Below are 21,848 nucleotides of genomic sequence, written 5' to 3'. Positions count from 1 at the left end.
CGAGAAAAGCAACTCTTCTCATAAATGTAACAACTTCGTTATAGCACCATTATCTCTAATTATCTCGAAAAATTCAAATCTTTCAATTTGTATGTGGCAACGATGTACATAGTAATAAATTTCACGTATATGTATCTATTTATTAAAAATACAAATATGAAATTGAAACATTGTATACTAATTGAAAAATATCCCAATATTAATTTTCAATTTATTTAACAATTTTTTATTAACAAATTTTATTTTTAATCTCGGATAATAATAAAAAAATATATATATGCCTATATATGCATGTACAAATTCATTATCTACAATCTAAAATACACTTTTCATTTATATCTTCCAGTCATATAAAATTTCCAAATATTATACATCCCATACGTAGAAACGAAAAAATACAATATATGAGTAAGACGAAATAGTTTCTATAAAAAAAATATCTATGATATGATCTATACTGATAACAATAATGGTTTCTAAACACAGTAGAAAGAAATAAAAACGTTATAACGATAATATCGTGCTATCGATCTCATTATAAAATCGATTATTTTTCGGTAGAATGCGTAACAGTATCTTTATCATTGACTAACACGCGTAAACTACTTTAAAAAATTTTAGAATTTTTAAGAATTTAGAACTAGAAACGAAAAGAGAGAGAGAGAAAGAGATAAAGACTATAATCGACAAAAAAATGCCAAGTACACAAGATATATATATCGATTATTATCGCAATAGTTATTATTCTTCAATCAGACCCCCAGCAACGATTGCATCACTCGACATCGTGTGACCCTCTGATGAATAGAAAATATATTTTGCGCTTTGTTATCGCCTTAATTCAATCATTTCTTCGATTTATTTATACTCTTCTATATGAAGAAACAAATTGAGAAATACGTGAATTGCCTTTATTGTTTTCTTTTTTCTTTAAATAATTATCAAATTGATTTTTAGTACGTTTGAGTAAACATTTAACATATAATCCAAACTTTTAGGAATATTATAATGTTATATATATATATATACACATATGTATGTATGTATATACAATTATTATTCATGCTGTAGAAAAACAGATTTGGTCATTTGAGGGATTGAAATTATTTTATATTTAATTACTTTTCTTCAACAAAATGATTGATATAGAAAAAAAAAGATAAATTCAGGTTGAAGTTCAATTGATTAGTAAAAAAGTTACGCAGTAAACTTGTTTCAACATATTACAACAATAAACAAGTAGCTTTCATTTCGATTAATTTTGGAAAGAAAATAATTTCGCAAAGAGTATATACGTAATTTAAAGATACATTGCTTTTTTATTTTTATCCGATAAATAAATTTTTTTTAAGAGATTTTTTCATAGGGGATTTTTTCCATTTTTTTTTTCGAAGATAATAATAATGGATCTTTAGATTGTTAAAAGTCCTCCACTTAGGATTAAAATTGATTCCCACGCATTTTATTAAATATGATATACATATGTGGTCGATCTAAACCTCTAACGAACGAGCAAACAGCTAACATAAGAGAAGAAATCAAGCTTCACTCGCTCCTATCTTGAGAGTGGGAGTACGGCTATAAGAAGATAATTGACGGTAGAACGAAGCAGTTAGGTTTGAAACCAGCACCGAGGAGAGAACACCAAATATATTCTTCTTAGAATAACTAAGAGTACTTGCGAAATAATTAAAATTTCAACGGAAATCTACGTTCCACATTTTACGTGAGGTACGCTCCTTCTTTTACAAGATTTTAGATCATTATCTTAAAACTACAATTCTTTTTTAAGATTACAATTTCACCTATAAGAATTATAAAAATTATAAGATTTCAATTCGATCCAAGTACCAATTTTTTATAATAACTTGTTTGTTCCTTGCTTTATTTCTACTTTTTCTTTTTTTATTTCATTTAAGAAACATATGTTAAATGACGTCGTTTTGCTGATATTAGACACTTGTAAAAATAATATGAATGAAACGTATACTTTCGACACACATATTCGATTTAAAAAAAAAAGAAGAAAAAAAATAGAAAAATGATATTCTTATCTGTAATTATAAATAATGGACAGTCTGTATTATTGCGTAAACTCGATATAGATATTAAATTCAAGGTAACAGTTTTATACGATAGTTTCTACGTATACTTTTACATTATGTTTCTGTTCGTAAATCACTTGTTTAACTGCTATCGCATATTACGTATACATATTACAGATATCCTTTTTAAGATTAAATAAAAAGTATAATAAATGTTAATAAATTCGAAGGGATTAAAAAAACATTGAACAAGTATTTAATGTCGAGAAACATTTAGATTAAAATTTGTTTCAATCAAATTCTTATTATTATTCGAAAACATAAACTTGACACGACATAAATATATGTACGCTATTTTTCTTTATCATAAATTAAATAAAAAAAAAAAAAAAAAAAAAAAGAAGAAGAAGAAAAAAGAAGAGATTTTCAATAAATTTGAGAAAGTTTCAACATCAAATAAATTTTTCATTCTATTGATTATATTATATTTTTGAGAAACATATATCTAAGGATATTTATTTATTTATTTATTTAACTAATTAATTAATTTATTTATACCTTTCTCTTAATTATTACGATTTGAATACATAATCTCTTATTATAACTTGACACATATAAACACATAAAACCTTGTAAACACACATAGAATATTATATCTTTCGCTTATTATTTCTATTTCGAAGTAAACATCTTTCAAGGGCTATCTTTTGTTCAAGGATAACATGTCTGTCAACTTGAGAAGCGTTCTTATAAGTGACCCTGTGGATGAATCCTGTAGCTCCCTGCTTTCTGAATATGGAATTCCTATAACTACGAAATATAAACTTTCTAAAGAAGAGCTTATTAAGGAACTACAGGTAATTGTGTAAAGAAGCAACACAAATTAATTGTTTCGGGCATACTTTTTTCTCTTGAATTAAATAATGTTTATTTAAAAATTAAAAAAAAAGAATTATTTTTTTTTTACAATTGTTTATATAATTTCTTTATAATAAATCTAGAGAATTCTCTTTAATCTTTTGCTATCGCAGCGATAAAAGCCATTTATTTTTTTTAATTCGTTGTATATTTTATATATACTATAAAAATAAATTCAAAACACTATGATGTCTGGACAAAGTTGTTCAATTTATTAAAAAAGTACACATTGAATGTATTTGGTTTATCGATATCGAAAGGCAAAAAATGAATATATATAATGAAAGTGAAAATGTTTTCATAACAATTTATTATTTTAATCTTACAATCGAATGCACATATAAAAGACATATTCCCGAGTTAGTACATATTGCATTTTCAATTAGACTTTGTAATCTAATCAAGATATCTATGGGCATTCGCATCCCATCCCAAAAAACATTTCATATTATTTCAACGGATCAGGAAATTCTTAAAAAATTAATTGAAAATAATTTTTTCTATATAATACAAATACATTGTTATACAATTAGTTTTCTATAAGTAATCTCCCAAATTCATCCTTTCGATTTCACTTTCATACTTCCAAGGTTACGAGATAGATAGATAAAAATAAAAAATAGAAATCATCATCTGTTATCCATAAATTGACGTTTATCGAATATATAAAGTATGTATGAACAACTGTACATACATATATACAAAATGAAGTATTGTATGAAATATTTCTTCGCGAAACTATGCAATTTTTTTTCTTTTTCTTTTTCCTTTCAAGAGGAGTGCATCATTTCAATTTTATTTTCATTTTCATAATTGACACTAAGATTACAAAATAGATGGATAAAAATAAAAAAAGGAAAAAAAGTAGGAATCATCTATTGTCCATAAATTGATATTTATCAGACATAATATTATGTACGTACAAGTGTATCTTGCAAAGAATATGCAATTTTTGCTAAACCAATTACCTCCTTCCTTCCACTCTCATTCTCTCTTTTTCTTTCTCTCTCTGATACAGACAATTCCTCATTCCAGTTTTCCCTTTCTTTTTCTATCTCTATATCTCCCCCTCTGTCTCTCCAATAATCTCGCAAACGTCGTTTATTCGTTCGTTTTCTTTTATCACTTGCAATCCACTCTGCGAATCCGGTTATATCCAGTTTTGTCGAGGAGGCAGAATACCGGTTAACTGCATAGGTCGTTGTACCATAGCAGCCTGAGTCTGTTTCTCTCTTATCTCTCTCTTTCTCTCTCTCTTTATTCCTTCTATCTCATTTCGCCTTGGCAGCTAGTTTGTTTCATTCCTCGCTTTGCAGCATTGACTCTCGTTTCAAATCTTTCTACCTTCATATTTCAACAGGCAACGTAACGCATCGGCACAGAAATTGCTTATATTCTTACATGAAACTTTCCGATCTCGATAGATCTTTATAAACAGATATATAGAAAGAGAGAGAGAGAGAGAGAGAGAGAGAGAGAGAGAGAGAGAGAGAGAGAGAGAGAGAGAGAGAGAGAGAGAGAGAGAGAGAGAAGGGATTTTATATCTTTCAGAAGAAATAAGACTGGAATAATTTGTAATTTTTCTTTTGAAATTTAAAAGAAACGGGATAGATGCGTTCATTCAAAATGAATAGAATATAAACAAAATATAAAATAAATATAATGTAATATAATTTTATGATACGATTAATGTAGATCAATGATAAATAATTTTGCTTGTTACAATAATTAATCTAATAAAACAATGTTATATATATATATATATGCAATTGAAATAAAATATAACGTAACATAGTAAAAACGAATGATAATTTTCATATCCTATACTTCGCTAATGAGGATAATAATTTCATTTTTAGAACCACGATGCTCTAATCGTACGCTCGGAAACGAAGGTCACAGCTGATGTAATATCCGCCAGTTCGAATCTTCGTGTAATAGGTCGTGCTGGAACTGGAGTGGATAACATTGATCTTGAAGCAGCAACACGCAAGGGAATCCTCGTATTAAAGTAAGACTTTTAATCTCAAATTCAATTACATTTCCTTTTATCATCAAGATTGTAAACTGTTCTATTTGTGAAATTGTAGTACTCCCGGCGGTAACAGTATCAGTGCTTGCGAGTTAACATGTTCAATGATATCTGCATTAGCACGTAACGTGGTTCAAGCGGCTCGATCGATAAAAGAAGGAAGATGGGATAGAAAATTGTATTCTGGCTTTGAATTGTTTGGTAAAACACTAGCTATCCTAGGTATGGGCAGAATTGGCCGAGAAGTAGGCATAAGAATGAAATCTTTTGGAATGAACATCATCGCTTTTGATCCATTGCTGAAAAACGAAGTTGCCGAATCTCTTGGATTTAAAAAAGTTAGCTTGGAGGAAGCATGGCAGATGGCTGATTACATCACTGTACATACGCCATTAATCCCACAAACGAGAAGTAACGAGATCTCTAAACGAATATAAAATTAATCATACCTTTTACAATGCTATACCCTTATATGATAATGGACGATTGAATTTCAGATTTGATAAACGCTACGACTTTGGGAAAATGTAAGAAAGGTGTAAATGTTATAAACGTAGCTCGAGGTGGTATCGTCGATGAAGAAGCACTTTTAAATGCGTTGAAAACTGGTCAATGCGGTGGTGCAGCTTTGGACGTGTTTACGGAAGAACCACCAAAGAATCCTGTGATTATCGAGCTCATTCAACATCCTAAAGTTATTGCTACTCCACATCTTGGTTGGTCATCTGTCTTTCTCGTTTCTAATCGTTGTTTCCAACTCGAATGAGAAAATGACATTGATCATCTTCATTGCAGGAGCTAGCACTGCCGAAGCTCAGCAACGTGTAGCCGTTGAAATAGCTCAACAATTCTTAGCTTTATCCGGAAAGACAACGGAATATTCCGTAAGTGGTATCGTCAATGCTCCTCTTTTAGCTGCCGCGATGACGGAAGATAACGCACCTTGGATAGAATTATCGAAGAAACTCGGTCAGTTAGCTGCAAGACTCGTTCAAGGAAAATTGAATACACCTGTACAAAGCCAAACTGTTGGCCCAGATATGAAGAATAAGAAATTCATACATACTTCTGTATTAGTTGGAATACTTACGGGGCAAACGAAAAATGGTTTAAATTTGATCAATGCACCAATGTTGGCCGAAGATATTGGCGTTGATCTAAAAGATAGTCATATGCCAGGTGATCACAGAGCGGTATTGGTTACCGTTGGACCACATCAAGTAAAAGGTAATGAAAATGGAATCAAATCTATTATACTTAACAAAGAGAATGAAAATATTATATTATTATTCATTTTTACATTTCTATATTAATTATACAGGAACGATTCGTAATAACCAGCCATTACTACTCTCAGTTGATGATGCTCTCTTCCCTAATGACATAGCACTGACGAATCATATCTCTCTGTACCGTGCAAACAGCGTACAAAATGTAGCTGATATCGTAAATGCCTTTTCATCGAAGGGTATTAACATAAGCGGTTTAAATGCCAATGGCAACTGGATAGTGATACAAACTGATCGAGAAGTCTCTATTCCTGTTGATGGTATCGAAAGTTATTAAAACGGATTACGTATTTATTGCGAGCATTGACCATCCGCTAATACGCCCATTGAACGATAAAAAGTATGAGATTGTTATTTTTGTTCAATCAACTCAGTATTTTAGAAATTTCTTATCTAAAAAAAAAAAAAATTAAAAAAAAACATGATATTATATTTAAATCGATGTTAAAGAAAGCTTGCGTAGTTTATCGTGCGGAAAATTCCGAAAAGTTCAAAATTTGTAGATATATATGTTAAAAACTAAATGTGATCAGAGATAGCTGTCACTTTTTTCTTGATATCTCGTTCAAGCGGACCGTTTTAGAGTCCAACTTTCTAACATTTTATTCATTTTCACACGGAATAATTATTTATTGTTCGATTATTGAAAAAACGTGAGAGATCGTACTTTTATGGTTAAACCGTTTAAATATATTTATATACTTTTCTATGTTAATAATACCTTATCATAAAATATCCGTTTTTACTATATCCTTAAAAAAGCCTGAAGTATATTATCTTATAATAATCCTCCTCGTTATTTTAAAATTCTTATGATACTTTGCAAAATGAAGCAAAATAAATAAGAATTTGTTTTTGGTATCTCATGTTAGCATTCTTTATTGTTCTTACATTGTCTTTCGCTTAAAGAAACTCGATTGAAATTTACTTTTGTATCTTAATGTTATAATATATACTAAAATTTATATGTTAAATCCATAACAAATATCACATTCTCTCATTTATAGTATGTACATGGTAATATACGTAGGCAAAAAATAATAAAATATATGTGTATATATATACACACACACACATACATATTTCATCTCGTGTGTGCATAGTATGTGTTACTATGTGAATATGAATGCATGTACATGCTTGTATGAATATACTGTAAAAAATATGTAAAATAATTAATATTCACAAAATAGTAAAATTTTTAGATCATAAATTACATTAGTAACGAGCAACTGTATATGTTATATTAAATAACTTTTATCTCCATTATCAAATGTTATAGCACAGATATGTCACAATTTAAAAATCTAGAGAAAGTTCTAACGTCTCGGTTATTTATAAACACACTATTTAAAGATGTATAAATTAGGGCCAAGTTTGTACATGTTAGGTATAGTATAAAAAAATAATATAAATAGAATTGCCTTAGAGATTTATATTCTTTCGTAACTATCTGCTCTACAGCAGTTAAATGTGAAAGTAATGCCATCCTATAAGAAGATAACAAAAATTGGATTTTATTGCAAATTTATTTACAATTTTAATAGTATGCTATACTTACTCGAATAAGCGATGGAAGATCACACCAGAATTCATGGTTTGGTAACATTTCCCAACCGGTTGCACCTCTTAACAACCTCAATGCTATCGCACCACCGATAAAATATAATCCGCTGAACACAAATAGTAGAATTACTAAAGTAGATCCTATAGAAACAGTGCCAGCAGACATTTGGTTTTTACATGGATTTATTGTCCCTAATGGTGGAACCTAAAATAATATTTATACGATTCTTTTTATACACATAAGAATTTAAGGAAAAAAAAAGCAAATCTTTTTATATTCACTTATAACATACATGATAAGTAATAGTATCGGAAACAAGTTTTGCGGTACATCCTGTACAGCAACTAACGGTTGTCTTAACAGTCGAATTTGAATTCGGATTAACTATGGATATTGATATATTATTGTACCCTAATATCAAGTTTATATTTGACTGATTCACAACTCCTAAGTCAGTAAATTCTTTCTTGTAAGAATTAGTAGCACAGAACTATAAAGATAGGATAAGCATTAATACAAATATTAAAAAGAAATATATATATGTAAAGACAATAAAAAAGCATCAAATAAAATAATATATAATTTAATAGTTTTGCTTTTTTAATATATTACCGATCCATTTTGTTTAGTACATTGGAATTCATTCTCTTTAGTTTTTAGTGTTACATTTGCACAAAGATCAATATACAATGTATGAGACAATTTCTTATCTAATATTCTGAAAAAAAAGAATTACAAATATAGTTATCTATAATTTCTTAAATATTAAATATCAGTAGTTCTTTAATATTATTGTGCAATACAATTACTAAAGAAAAAGTAAGGTTAAAATCATTTACAAACCCATTGTCTACAAGATCAATTAATTTCTTAACTTCATTACCAGGAACGATGCAAGTGCAAAAGCTGATTTTATTACATTTTGCTAACGTTGTGTCACAAAAAAGTATGAAAACTAATCCGAATATAATAAACATTGAGCTATACAGAAACATCACTTAAGGCTGTCACTACCTCTCACACGAAAAGAGTATGCGACTTTAGCGACAACTACGGACAAAATATGAATTACAAGTGCAATAGGAAAACACTGCACTCATGCATCTATTGCATCGATATATAAGCTTGTTAGATATACATATTATACCCTCTCAAAAGTAATCAAAAACACTAAAGAGTTAATATGAGAAAAATTTCTGTATATATTAAAAATCTGATAGAAAACAAGAAAAATCTATTTGCCAGATCATAATTCTCTGTAGAAAAATTAATTGAAAAATGTTTATAGAAGAATGAATAACAATGAACTCATTAAACTTTGACATTTTTCATAATATTAACGAGACTAGCAAATTAGGAACAATCTTTTCCAACAATTCTAAAAGCTAAATCAAATAGAATTAATACATTCGTAAATGTTCATTTAATATAAATTACATTAATATAATGACATTATATTTATAAATGTTTATATTAATGAATAAGTAACTGATACATAATATAATAAACAAGAGATAATCATGGAATTATAAAATAATATCAAACAATATATAGCGTACAAAATTACATTCATTCGCAATGTAACATCCGAGTACAATAAGGTTTAGTTAGATATAAAACGAAAACACTTTAGAAACGTATAAAGAAATGCAGCCATTCGCTCGGTAATACTTGAGACATAATATATAATTGCGTATGATAAAAGACTAAACTTTCATATATCGCAAGTACTACCGACCCAGGTCCCACCACGAGGAGGTAGCTGCATCTGGGGACCCACGAGTTAACGGGGACTCTACTCTCTAAGATTCGCGAGACCGGCGTGAGCAAATAATCGCCGAACAAATAAAACGAAGTCCCCGGTAGGACTTTTAATCGCGCTCGGACACTCACGTGAGTGTCCGAATGACTCTACTGCAAAATACGCATTACCGGCGTAATCTTATCTATACATTAAGCAAATAAAACTAAGTCCACGGTAGGACACTTAAATCGCGCCCGAACACTCACGTGGTGTTAGTACAACGGTAACTCTACTCTAAAACCCGGGTTCCCGGCGTTCGCGAGGTAACATGAGCGAACAGAGACATCGAGTCCGCAACGGTATCCTACTAGGGATGACGTTGAGGCCGTCAGCCTCGGATGCCCACATCCCGCCTTTAAGCACGACCGTCCGTGCCTTTCGCATTTCGAACAATAAAACGAGGTCCACGGTAGGACCTTTAATCGCGCCCGAACACTCACGTGAGTGTTAGAATAACGGTGACTCTACTCTAATTCGCGGTCCCGCGGGGTTGCATACACCTCACCATGGACTCAGGTGACTATAGATATAAGGTGGGTCAGTCAACGGACTGAACATCCTTACAAATAGCCATATACCATCCTCCTCAGTAGCACATAGACCGTCTCACTCTACAGTCATCCGATGACCGTATCACTACCGGTCATTTATTCGGTTTTAGCAATCAAACGAAGTCCATTATCGTAGGACTTTTCATCGCGCCCGAGAACACCACGCCTGTGCCCGCCGACACACGCGCGAGTGATCTTTCTATCCTACCCGTATTCGCGTCTAACAATCGAGTATGAACCAAACCATTCGACGATACGTCGAACCCGCGCCGACATATCGAAATCCGTGAAGAAGAGGAGAAGAAGTAGAGAAAGAGCAGAAAAGGAAGCCGGAACGTGCGCGCATGTGAGAACCATAGAACTCGGAAGAAAAGAAAGAAAAGAATATCCGTAAGGTCGAATGAAACACGTGCACGAACGTGTGAAGAAGATGAAATTGAAAAGAAAAGATGTATGTAGAACGTCGCTACACCCGGCCGAAACCAAAGTACAAAAATCGAGCTGGGTTTTTCGGTACCGAAGGAAGGAGACCCGCACAGAAGCCCACGCCCAAGGGCCCATCCCAAGGGACCCACCCGAGAGAAACTATAACAATTAATAGCGAGTAATTATTAGATAGGAATTCGATTCAATAAACGGAAGTGACCGTGCATTTAATGCTGAAGACACAGAAGATGTAACAAAGAATGTAAGTTGCACGTACTCCGAAATTTAACTTGAATTCGATGGAAAAGATCTTGGAAAAATGTTGAAATGTGCAGCCATTCGCTCGGGAATACTTGCAGCTTCTAAGATTTCGATACAGAACAAGTACTGCCGACCCAGGTCCCACCGCGTGGAGGTTGCTGCATGTGGAGACCCACGAGCTAACGGGGTCTCTACTCTGAAATTCGCGTGACCGGCGTGATCAAATTATCGGCGTTCTATTAAACGAAGTCCCCGGTAGGACTTTTAATCGCGCCCGAACACTCCCGTGAGTGTTATAATAACGGTGACTCTACTCTAAATTCGCGTTCGCGGCGTCCACGTACCAACCGAGAATTCAGGCGGCTAACTGGAGGAGGGTCAGTCCACGCTTACGGATAGCAGATCCATACCACTCGGCAGCACACGAACCGACACACCACCGGTCATTTCGTATTAGCAATCAAACGTAGTCCATTTCCGTAGGACCTTTATTCGCGCCCGAGAACACCACGTCTGTGCCCGCCGACGCAGACGTGAATGTTCTTTCTATCTTACCCGTATCCCGCGCGGATATATCGAAATTCGCGAAGAAGAGGAAAAGAAGAAGAGAAAGAGAAGAAAAGGAGAAGAAAATGAGAACAGAAGAAAGCCAGAACGTGCGCACACGTGAAGAGGATGGAGCAGAAAAGAAAAGAAAGAAAAGAATATCCATAGGATGCAATGGAACACATGCACGTGTGAAAACGATGAAATTGAAGTGAAAAGATGAACATAGAAGATCGCTACACTCGACGGAAACCAGAGTACCAGAATCCAGCTCGATTTTTCAGTACAGAAAGAAAGAGACCCGCACAGAAGCCCACGCCCAAGGGCCCATCCCAAGGGACCCACCCGAGAGAAACTATAATAATTTCTCTCGAATAATTATTATATAGGAATTCGTTTCAATAAACGGAAGTGACCGTGCATTTAATGCTGAATACACGGAAGATGTGAGAAAGAATGTAAGTTGCACGTACTCCGAAATTTAGTTTGAATTCGATGGAAAAGACCTTAGAAAAATGTTGAAATGTGCAGCCATTCGCTCGGAAATACTTGCAGCTTCTAAGATTCCGATACAGAACAAGTACTGCCGACCCAGGTCCCACCGCGTGGAGGTTGCTGCATGTGGAGACCCGCGGACTAACGGTGACTCTACTTTTTACTACAACTAATACTATCAAGAAAGCAAAGCAACGGGGCGACCTCCACTCCCGACGAATTCAAGCCTCCAAACGCTAAAATTGCAGCCCCATGCGTCTCCGCATTTGGGAACCGACTTACGCATAGCTCAACTATCCAACATCGGAAGCTTCGATCACCACTTGAGCACAACCGGTTGTGCTTTCGCGACAAACGCCGGAACCCAAGATTGAATCTACCGCAATCACGATACTTACGCGAGCATTCCGGAAACGCTCACGCGAATATGTTGAATACGTTAGAGCCAATTTTGGACTTAATCGCGCCCGAGAACACCAACGCCTATGCCAGCCGACATACGCGAGTGTCCTTCTATCTTGCCCGAACGGGAGAAAAGAAATCCTTCTACGCCTGAGGTAGAAAGAATCTTTAAACACCCGTGTGAAAATCTAAGTCCCTCCATGGTCCTTGGCCGATGAAACGGATGAGGCTGGTGGAAGTACACGGGCTAGCGGGGATTCTACTCTAAAATCCACGATCCGAGATGCCTTTCCGCTTCGGGAGCTTCGGGCTTCTCAGCAAACTGGAGATGTATAAAACCCCGCTTACAGATTGCTCCACTGTCCACACCGTCGGCTTCAGACATCTCGAGACACGACCGGTCGTGTCTATCTTTCGGTATTTCAAAGAACAAAACGAAGTCCTCGGTAGGACTTAATCTCACGCTCGCGAACACCCACGCGTGTGCCGGCCGTCACACGCGTGAGTGTTTTCCCTATCATTCGCGTACGGAAGCAAGGAGACATACCCTTCCTGCATATAACAAACGTTACATGCAGAGAGGTTCCTTTAACTTCCGTGTAAAATTCCACGATGATCCATCCCTCGATCACCTAGCCTGAAACAGAAAAAGAAAAAAAAGAAGACATAAATGCAAGAGTACAAATTAAAAATTAAATATAGCAGCGAAAACTAGAAAGTTAATAAAAATTACATATAAGAACAAAAATTAAAAAGTTAATAAAACTGAAATATAAAAGCAAAAATTAAAATGTCAATAAAAGTTAAATACAAAAGAAAAATTAAATACAAAATCAAACATTCAAAGTATAATAAAAATAAAATTTAAAAACAAAAGTAATATGTAAAATTATATGCAAATGCTTCCCTGTAAAAATTTAATTTCACGATGATCGGTCCCTCGATGATCTAACCTGAAACAGAAATAGTATGAAACAGAATGAGAAATAGATAGAGAAAATAGGAAAAGAAAAGGCAAACAGAAAAAATAAAAAGAACGCAAAATTTTCATATGTACGCGTGAGAAAAATAGAATTCCGAACGATGGATGTATATCTCGAAGATCGGCTCAGTCGACGATAATTAGAATACCATAGTTGAATTCGATTTTTCTTTGGTGAAAGAACGAAACCCGCCTAAGGCCCACACCCGAGGGCCCCTCCCAAGGGTCCCACCCGAGACTAATAATTAATAAAATTTTAATAAAAGTAAATAAGAACAAATAGATATGACAGCGAACATAGGTACTACAGAAAAGTTTTCTGTGTGTTTCTAAAAAATTAGTTTAGATTCTCAAGAAATTATTTTAGAATTCTCTTATATTCAATCTATTAAACTGTTAAAGTATGATCAGTAATGTAACATGAAATTAATTCAACGTGTAGGTGAAATTAGACAGAAAAGAGATGTTGGAAAAATATTGAAATACGCAGCCATTCGCCCGGTAGTATTTGTGCTATATAATTATATATAAAATTTAGTTATAAATATTACATAATATATAAAATTTAGACATAGGTTTTAATATAAAGCAAATACTACCGACCCAGGTCCCACCACTAGGAGGTTGCTGCATCTGAGGACCCACGGGCTAACGGGGACTCTACTCTAAAATTCGCGTGACCGGCGTGATCAAATTATCGGCGTTCTATTAAACGAAGTCCCCGGTAGGACTTTTAATCGCGCCCGAACACTCCCGGGAGTGTCGTAATAACGGTGACTCTACTCTAAATTCGCGTTCGCGGCGTCCACGCACCAACCGAGAATTCAGGCGGCTAACAGGAGGAGGGTCAGTCCACGCTTACGGATAGCAGATCCATACCACTCGGCAGCACACGAACCGACACACGACCGGTCATTATTCGGTTTAGCAATCAAACGAAGTCCATTACCGTAGGACTTTTATTCGCGCCCGAGAACACCACGCCTGTGCCCACCGGCACACGCGATAGTGTTCTTCCTATCTTACCCGTATTCGCGTCTAACGATCGATCATGAACCGAACCATTCGACGATAAATCGGACCTGCGCCGATATATCGGAATCCGTGGAGAAGCGAAGAAGGAGAAGAGACAGAGGAAAAGAAATCCGGAACATGCGCGCACGTGAAAACCATAGGAGTTAAAAGAAAAGAAAGAAAAGATATCCGGAAGGTGCAATGAAACACGTGCAGATATGAAGGAGATGAGATTGAAAAGAAAAGATGGACATAGAAAAGAAAAGAAAAGAGAAGATGAATTTGACAAAAGTCGGAATACGAAAATCGTGCTGGATTTTTAGTAGTAGAAGAAGGAGACCCGCACAGAAGCCCACGCCCATGAGCCCCACTCATGGGACCCACCCGAGAGAATCTATAATAATTAGTCTCGAATGATTACTTCAATAATTGCATAGCTATGCGAATAAATGAATAAAAATGACTGTGAACTTAATGCTGAATAAACGAAGGATATAAGAAACAATGTGAAATATAATTTGGAATTACATAGAAAAGATTTTGGAAAAGTCTTTGAAGCGTGCAGCCATTCGCTCGGTAATACTTGTATCTCATAAGATTTCGACATAACGAAAGTATTACCGACCCAGGTCCCACCGCGTGGAGGTTGCTGCATGTAGAGACCCGCGAGCTAACGGGACTCTACTCTAAAATCCACGATCCGAGATGCCTTTCCGCTTCGGGAGCTTCGGGCTTCTCAGCAAACTGGAGATGTATAAAACCCCGCTTACAGATTGCTCCACTGTCCACACCGTCGGCTTCAGACATCTCGAGACACGACCGGTCGTGTCTATATTTCGATTTATCAAATCAAAACGTAGTCCTCGGTAGGACTTTTTTTCGCGTTCGCGAACACCCACGCGCGTGCCGGCCGTCACGCGCGTGAGTGTTTTCCCTATCATTCGCGTACGGAAGCAAGGAGACATACCCTCCCTGCATATAATAAGAATTATATGCAGAGAGGTTCCATTAACTTCCGTGTAGATATCCCACGTTGATCCGTCCCTCGATAACCTAATCTGAAACAGAAGAAAAATAAAAGAGATAAATGTAAGAGTAAAAATTAAAAAGTCTGTAAAAATTAAATATAGAAGCGACGACTAAAAAGAGAATAAAAATTGAATACAAGTGCAAAAATTAAAAAGTTAATAAAACAAATATAAAATCAAAAATTAAAAAGTTAATAAAACAAATATAAAAGCAAAAATTAAAAGGTTACTGAAAATTAAATATTAAAACAAAAATTAAAAAGTTAATAAAAGTTAAATACAAAAGCAAAGTTAAATATAAAAGCAAAAATTAAAAGTATAATAGAAATTAAATATAAGAACAAGAATTATACATAAAATTAATTGCACGATGATCGGTCCCTCGATGATCTAACCTGAAACAGAAAAATATGAATTAGAATGAGAAACAGATATAAAGAATATAGCAAAAGAAAAGACAAGCAGGAAAAGGAAAAAGAAGAGAAAATTTACGTATGTACGCGTGAGAAAATTAAAATTCTGAAAGATTGGTGTGTATCTCGTAGATCCGTTCAATCCACTAAAATCAGAATTTCATAATTGAATTCGATTTTTCTTTAGTGAAAGAACGAAACCCGCCTAAGGCCCACACCCGAGGGCCCCTCCCAAGGGTCCCACCCGAGAGAAGATAGAAGACTTAATTTAAAACAATTTAATCAACTGTTTGAAATAATTGTTCAATCTACAATATGCAGCTATACGCTGGTTAATACTGGCATCCTGATAGGTATCCTTCCTGTAAAAGTAAGCTAGTAAAAGAGGAGAATATGCTACGTATTTAAATGTTCTTGTTTCATTCCCATGTGCACTTTTATTCAGTGCACTTTCAGTGGTCCTCACAATTGCCATATTTTATACGTTTCAAAATTATTACTTTAAAATAAAACTTGAATTTATAAAAATAAAATTACGAATGTAATTGAACTTTAGAAAAGTAATATGGGAACAATTAATTACTCGACTGTAATAATAAAAATGTATAAAATACGTAAAAATTTTATTCGCGAACGCGTGGCAATGTGAGATGGGACACGGAATGAATAGATCTTCTTAGTTTCTGAAAATTATATTATTATTATATAAGAGCATTTTGAGTGACAACATGGTATAATTGAAATATGACTATGAGTCATTCTCGAAGTGTTCGGTCGAACCTTCGAAAATAACTCTATAGCCTAATAGTTGCCCTCTTGAGCCACAATTTGTGGGGGCCTCTTCGGCACATAGCCTCTTCTTTGCTTCGTGCCCTAACAACTACTATGGAACATTTGAACTATCGTCAACTATCGCAAAGAAACTAGAACTATCTCTTATTCTAAAACGTCCAAGAAAACTAACGAATCTAACGCAATCCTGAAACGAAAAGTCAAGAAAGCATCGGTAGAGAAACGAGAATTAATATATTAATAGCTGAAAATCCTAAGCTAAAAATCGATTAACTTATTCTATGTTCTACGCGTTGTGATTTTACAAGTCTCCTTGTCTTTTCTCTACTCTACTTTATTCTTTCAAAAGCAATGACTCTATTGAGACTTTTCTTTTATTAATAAAATTGATTAATCATTATTTAAAAATGTTATGAAAAATCATTGGACGCTCCTTCTTACAAGCAATTACTCTAATTATTAGAAGACAAATTATATAATTTCGCTTGTAATTCAGAGACTATCCATCGCGAACGTCTTCTTGCTGATTTCTTATTAAAATTCAGGAATATCGCGATTCTTTACTATTTTCGTCAGATAAAATTATTTAAAAATGCAAGCAAATATTTAAAATTTCAAATAATTATAATCAACACGTTTAAACAAGAAGACTCTATCCTGATCTAATAAATAAATCAAAAAATAACGAACCATTCACGAGTAAATCTCCCAAGAAATTTACTCGTGGTCACTCATTGCTCTTTTACTAATTAATTACAACCAATCACCCGTGCCGATTCGGACCTTTCGTCCTCGACATGATTGAGTGATCGGAGGAACTTAAAAATTAACTCACCACTTAAGAAGTTCTGCGATGGCTCCAAAACACTGCACCGCGATTTAGGTCGAAATTGAGGGTGGACGATTTGTAGTTGGTTGAAAATGAGGTAGGTCGACATCGACGTTGGTCGAGATCCTCTTCAGTGATGCACTGACTCTAATTCGCGGTAGTTACTCATTAACGAACGGTCACTGAATTTACTTAACGCAACTCTACTATATTTTACAAGTACAGTCTGTGCGACTGTTAAAAAATCAAAAAACTACGCGAGCAAACACTGACTCTAAGGACTGCATTGCACGCAGTCTATGCAAAAACACTTATGGTTTAAATCGCGATACGCGAACGAACAAACACTGCTTCTACTTCGCGATAAATTTATTTTAGCGATACTAACACTCGATTACATCTTTGCAACGCGAGCGATTGCAACGAGGTTCTGAAACAAAAATACAAATGAAATAATTAGTGTCATTGTTATATTGTAAACTGTATAAATCATTCAACAAATATATGATAGAGAAATATACTTACTTTAAGTCTTCGATAATACTCGCTCGAATTTGGCATCGTGCGAAAATTTCTAAGTCCACTCTTGGAGATAGATTTTCAAAGTCCTCAAAAGATGAGAAAATTTCTAAGTCCAGTCGTGAAGATAGATTTTCAAAGTCCTCAAAAGATGAGAAAATTTCTAAGTCCACTCTTGGAGATAGATTTTCAAAGTCCTCAAAAGATGAGAAAATTTCTAAGTCCACTCTTGGAGATAGATTTTCAAAGTCCTCAAAAGATGAGAAAATTTCTAAGTCCAGTCGTGGAGATAGATTTTCAAAGTCCTCAAAAGATGAGAAAATTTCTAAGTCCACTCGTGGAGATAGATTTTCAAAGTCCTCAAAAGATGAGAAAATTTCTAAGTCCACTCGTGGAGATAGATTTTCAAAGTCCCCTATAGGTGCAAAAATTTCTAAGTCCACTCTTGGAGATAGATTTTCAAAGTCCTCAAAAGATGAGAAAATTTCTAAGTCCACTCTTGGATATAGATTTTCAAAGTCCTCAAAAGATGAGAAAATTTCTAAGTCCACTTTTGGAGATAGATTTTCAAAGTCCTCAAAAGATGAGAAAATTTCTAAGTCCACTTTTGGAGATAGATTTTCAAAGTCCTCAAAGATGAGAAAATTTCTAAGTCCACTCTTGGATATAGATTTTCAAAGTCCTCAAAAGATGAGAAAATTTCTAAGTCCACTTTTGGAGATAGATTTTCAAAGTCCTCAAAAGATGAGAAAATTTCTAAGTCCAGTCGTGGAGATAGATTTTCAGTCCTCAAAAGATGAGAAAATTTCTAAGTCCAGTCGTGGAGATAGATTTTCAGTCCTCAAAAGATGAGAAAATTTCTAAGTCCACTCTTGGAGATAGATTTTCAAAGTCCTCAAAAGATGAGAAAATTTCTAAGTCCACTCTTGGAGATAGATTTTCAGTCCTCAAAAGATGAGAAAATTTCTAAGTCCACTCTTGGAGATAGATTTTCAGTCCTCAAAAGATGAGAAAATTTCTAAGTCCACTCGTGGAGATAGATTTTCAAAGTCCTCAAAAGATGAGAAAATTTCTAAGTCCACTCTTGGAGATAGATTTTCAAAGTCCTCAAAAGATGAGAAAATTTCTAAGTCCACTCTTGGAGATAGATTTTCAAAGTCCTCAAAAGATGAGAAAATTTCTAAGTCCACTCTTGGAGATAGATTTTCAAAGTCCTCAAAAGATGAGAAAATTTCTAAGTCCAGTCGTGGAGATAGATTTTCAAAGTCCTCAAAAGATGAGAAAATTTCTAAGTCCACTCTTGGAGATAGATTTTCAAAGTCCTCAAAAGATGAGAAAATTTCTAAGTCCACTCTTGGAGATAGATTTTCAGTCCTCAAAAGATGAGAAAATTTCTAAGTCCACTCTTGGAGATAGATTTTCAGTCCTCAAAAGATGAGAAAATTTCTAAGTCCACTCGTGGAGATAGATTTTCAAAGTCCTCAAAAGATGAGAAAATTTCTAAGTCCACTCGTGGAGATAGATTTTCAAAGTCCCCTATAGGTGCGAAAATTTCTATGTTCATTCGTCAAAGTCCAAAGCACAACTGATCTAGGTATGCCAAAGACCCGACATTATAGTCGTCCGTGGAAACCGAGCATCCCCACTTCGCATTTAAGTTTAAAATCAAATAAGCTGTTATATATTTGAATGAACTGTTCGTTAATACTTGCACGAATGGCATCCGCGAAAATTTCTAAGTTCACTGGTCAAAGTCCAACGCACAACTGAACCAAGAACGATAAATGTCGGTGAAATATCCGATATTGTTGTTGTCCCTCCAATCCGAGTATCCCCACTTCGCATTTCAGTCTAAAATCCATTAAGCTGTTATAAATTTGAATTAACTGTTCGTTAATACTTGCACGAATGGCATCCGCGAAAATTTCTGTGTACTCTCGTCGAATTCCAAAGCACAACTAAACTAAAGTAACTGTCAAAGTCGTTCCGAGGTCCGAATTTTGTTTTCGACTCACAAAGGATATTATCCCCACTTCACAATTTCATTTTAAAATAAAATATTTCTCCGTTATTGAAAAAACATCGAAATATGAAACTATTTGCCCGGTGTTATGTGAGACCTTGACAACAGTTAAAGCGGAAGAGGAGAAGAAAAAGAAAAAGGAGAAAAGGTAAAGAAAAAAGAAAAGAAAAACAGCACTGCGAAGATACTGAAACAGAAAACCGCACAAAAGCCCACACCGAAAGACCCCTCCCAAGGGTCCCACCCGAGATTAATTATTAATAAAAGATAATAAAAATGATTCATATAATAAATAAAAGTATATAATTAATGTCATTATCAAGAGTATACAATTAGTAAATATAATTGTAAAAAATCAAAGTAAATAAGGATAAATTCGAATGATAGCTAACATAAGTGTGACGGAAAAGCTTTCTGTTCGCTCTCTTAGAAAATTAATTAAAAAGTTTGCTGTATTCAAATTTATTTATTTGTGAAAATATAACTAACAATTTAAAATGTAATCAATTTAACGTTTAATTGAACTTAGACCAGAGATATTGTAAAAATATAGAATTATGCAGCCATCCGCCCGGTAATACTTGCGTTTTATAATTATATGTATAATTTAATTACAGACATTAAATATTTATTTATTTTTTTATTATATTAAGACACAGATTTCGATATATCGCAAGTATTACCGACCCAGGTCCCACCGCTTGGAGGTTGCTGCATCTGGGGACCCACGAGCTAACGGGGACTCTACTCTCTAAGATTCGCGAGACCGGCGTGAGCAAATAATCGCCGAACAAATAAAACGAAGTCCCCGGTAGGACTTTTAATCGCGCTCGGACACTCACGTGAGTGTCCGAATGACTCTACTGCAAAATACGCATTACCGGCGTAATCTTATCTATACATTAAGCAAATAAAACTAAGTCCACGGTAGGACACTTAATTCGCGCCCGAACACTCACGTGGTGTTAGTACAACGGTAACTCTACTCTAAAACCCGGGTTCCCGGCGTTCGCGAGGTAACATGAGCGAACAGAGACATCGAGTCCGCAACGGTATCCTACTAGGGATGACGTTGAGGCCGTCAGCCTCGGATGCCCACATCCCGCCTTTAAGCACGACCGTCCGTGCCTTTCGCATTTCGAACAATAAAACGAGGTCCACGGTAGGACCTTTAATCGCGCCCGAACACTCACGTGAGTGTTAGAATAACGGTGACTCTACTCTAATTCGCGGTCCCGCGGGGTTGCATACACCTCACCATGGACTCAGGTGACTATAGATATAAGGTGGGTCAGTCAACGGACTGAACATCCTTACAAATAGCCATATACCATCCTCCTCAGTAGCACATAGACCGTCTCACTCTACAGTCATCCGATGACCGTATCACGACCGGTCATATATTCGTTTTTAGCAATCAAACGAAGTCCAATATCGTAGGACTTTTCATCGCGCCCGAGAACACCACGCCTGTGTCCGCCGACACATGCGCGAGTGTTCTTTCTATCCTACCCGTATTCGCGCCTAACGATCGAATATGAAGCAAACCATTCGACGATACGTCGAACCTGCGCCGACATATCGAAATCCGTAAAGAAGAGGACAAGAAGAAGAGAAAGAGAGGAAAGAAAGCCGGAACGTGCGCGCATGTGAGAACCATAGAACTCGGAAGAAAAGAAAGAAAAGAATATCTCGAAGGTGCAATGAAACACGTGCACGAACCTGTGAAAAAGTTGAGATTGAAAAGAAAAGATGGGCACGGAACATCGCTATATTCGAACAAAACCAGAGTACGAAAATCCAGCTGAGTTTTTTGGTAGCGAACGAAGGAGACCCGCACAGAAGCCCACGCCCATGAGCCCCTCCCATGGGTCCCACCCGAGAGAAACTATGATAATTAATTTTGAACTAT

General features: G+C 35.0%; 2 protein-coding genes across 3 annotated transcripts; one reads left to right on the top strand and one right to left on the bottom strand.

Annotated features, from left to right (window-relative positions):
• The first annotated feature begins 1,574 nt into the window (after positions 1-1,574).
• On the top strand, positions 1,575-7,017 carry LOC127069314 (D-3-phosphoglycerate dehydrogenase). The gene is made up of 7 exons (XM_051006188.1): positions 1,575-1,731; positions 2,762-2,902; positions 4,823-4,974; positions 5,054-5,406; positions 5,493-5,711; positions 5,791-6,222; positions 6,317-7,017. The coding sequence occupies exons 2-7, from the start codon at positions 2,768-2,770 to the stop codon at positions 6,559-6,561; spliced, it is 1,536 nt and encodes a 511-aa protein (XP_050862145.1). The 5' UTR covers positions 1,575-1,731; positions 2,762-2,767; the 3' UTR covers positions 6,562-7,017.
• A 115-nt stretch (positions 7,018-7,132) lies between these two features.
• On the bottom strand, positions 7,133-8,910 carry LOC127069323 (uncharacterized). 2 transcript variants are annotated; one of them, XM_051006205.1, is made up of 5 exons: positions 8,695-8,910; positions 8,464-8,569; positions 8,144-8,341; positions 7,846-8,055; positions 7,133-7,437 (listed from the first exon to the last, which is right to left on the bottom strand). In XM_051006205.1, the coding sequence occupies exons 1-5, from the start codon at positions 8,844-8,846 to the stop codon at positions 7,369-7,371; spliced, it is 735 nt and encodes a 244-aa protein (XP_050862162.1). In that variant the 5' UTR covers positions 8,847-8,910; the 3' UTR covers positions 7,133-7,368. The 2 variants fall into 2 exon arrangements, with proteins under 2 accessions (XP_050862162.1, XP_050862163.1); XM_051006206.1 differs by lacking the exon at positions 7,133-7,437 and adding an exon at positions 7,522-7,774 and having other exon boundaries at positions 8,695-8,900.
• Positions 8,911-21,848: the final 12,938 nt, after the last annotated feature.

Source organism: Vespula vulgaris, chromosome 15, assembly GCF_905475345.1.
Source record: "Vespula vulgaris chromosome 15, iyVesVulg1.1, whole genome shotgun sequence".
NCBI classification, from domain to species: domain Eukaryota; kingdom Metazoa; phylum Arthropoda; class Insecta; order Hymenoptera; family Vespidae; genus Vespula; species Vespula vulgaris.
The sequence above is the reverse complement of the archived record's forward strand: the minus strand, read 5'-3'. Positions and strand labels throughout refer to the sequence as shown.

Coding starts and splice junctions, on each gene's coding strand:
- LOC127069314 (XM_051006188.1), top strand. CDS start 2,768: ATGTCTGTCAACTTGAGAAGCGTTCTTATAAGTGACCCTGTGGATGAA. Junction 4,975..5,053: donor AAGGGAATCCTCGTATTAAA/GTAAGACTTTTA, acceptor GTGAAATTGTAG/TACTCCCGGCGGTAACAGTA. Junction 5,407..5,492: donor ATTAATCCCACAAACGAGAA/GTAACGAGATCT, acceptor ATTGAATTTCAG/ATTTGATAAACGCTACGACT.
- LOC127069323 (XM_051006205.1), bottom strand. CDS start 8,846: ATGTTTCTGTATAGCTCAATGTTTATTATATTCGGATTAGTTTTCATA. Junction 8,570..8,694: donor ATTGATCTTGTAGACAATGG/GTTTGTAAATGA, acceptor CTTTTTTTTCAG/AATATTAGATAAGAAATTGT. Junction 8,342..8,463: donor GTACTAAACAAAATGGATCG/GTAATATATTAA, acceptor CTATCTTTATAG/TTCTGTGCTACTAATTCTTA.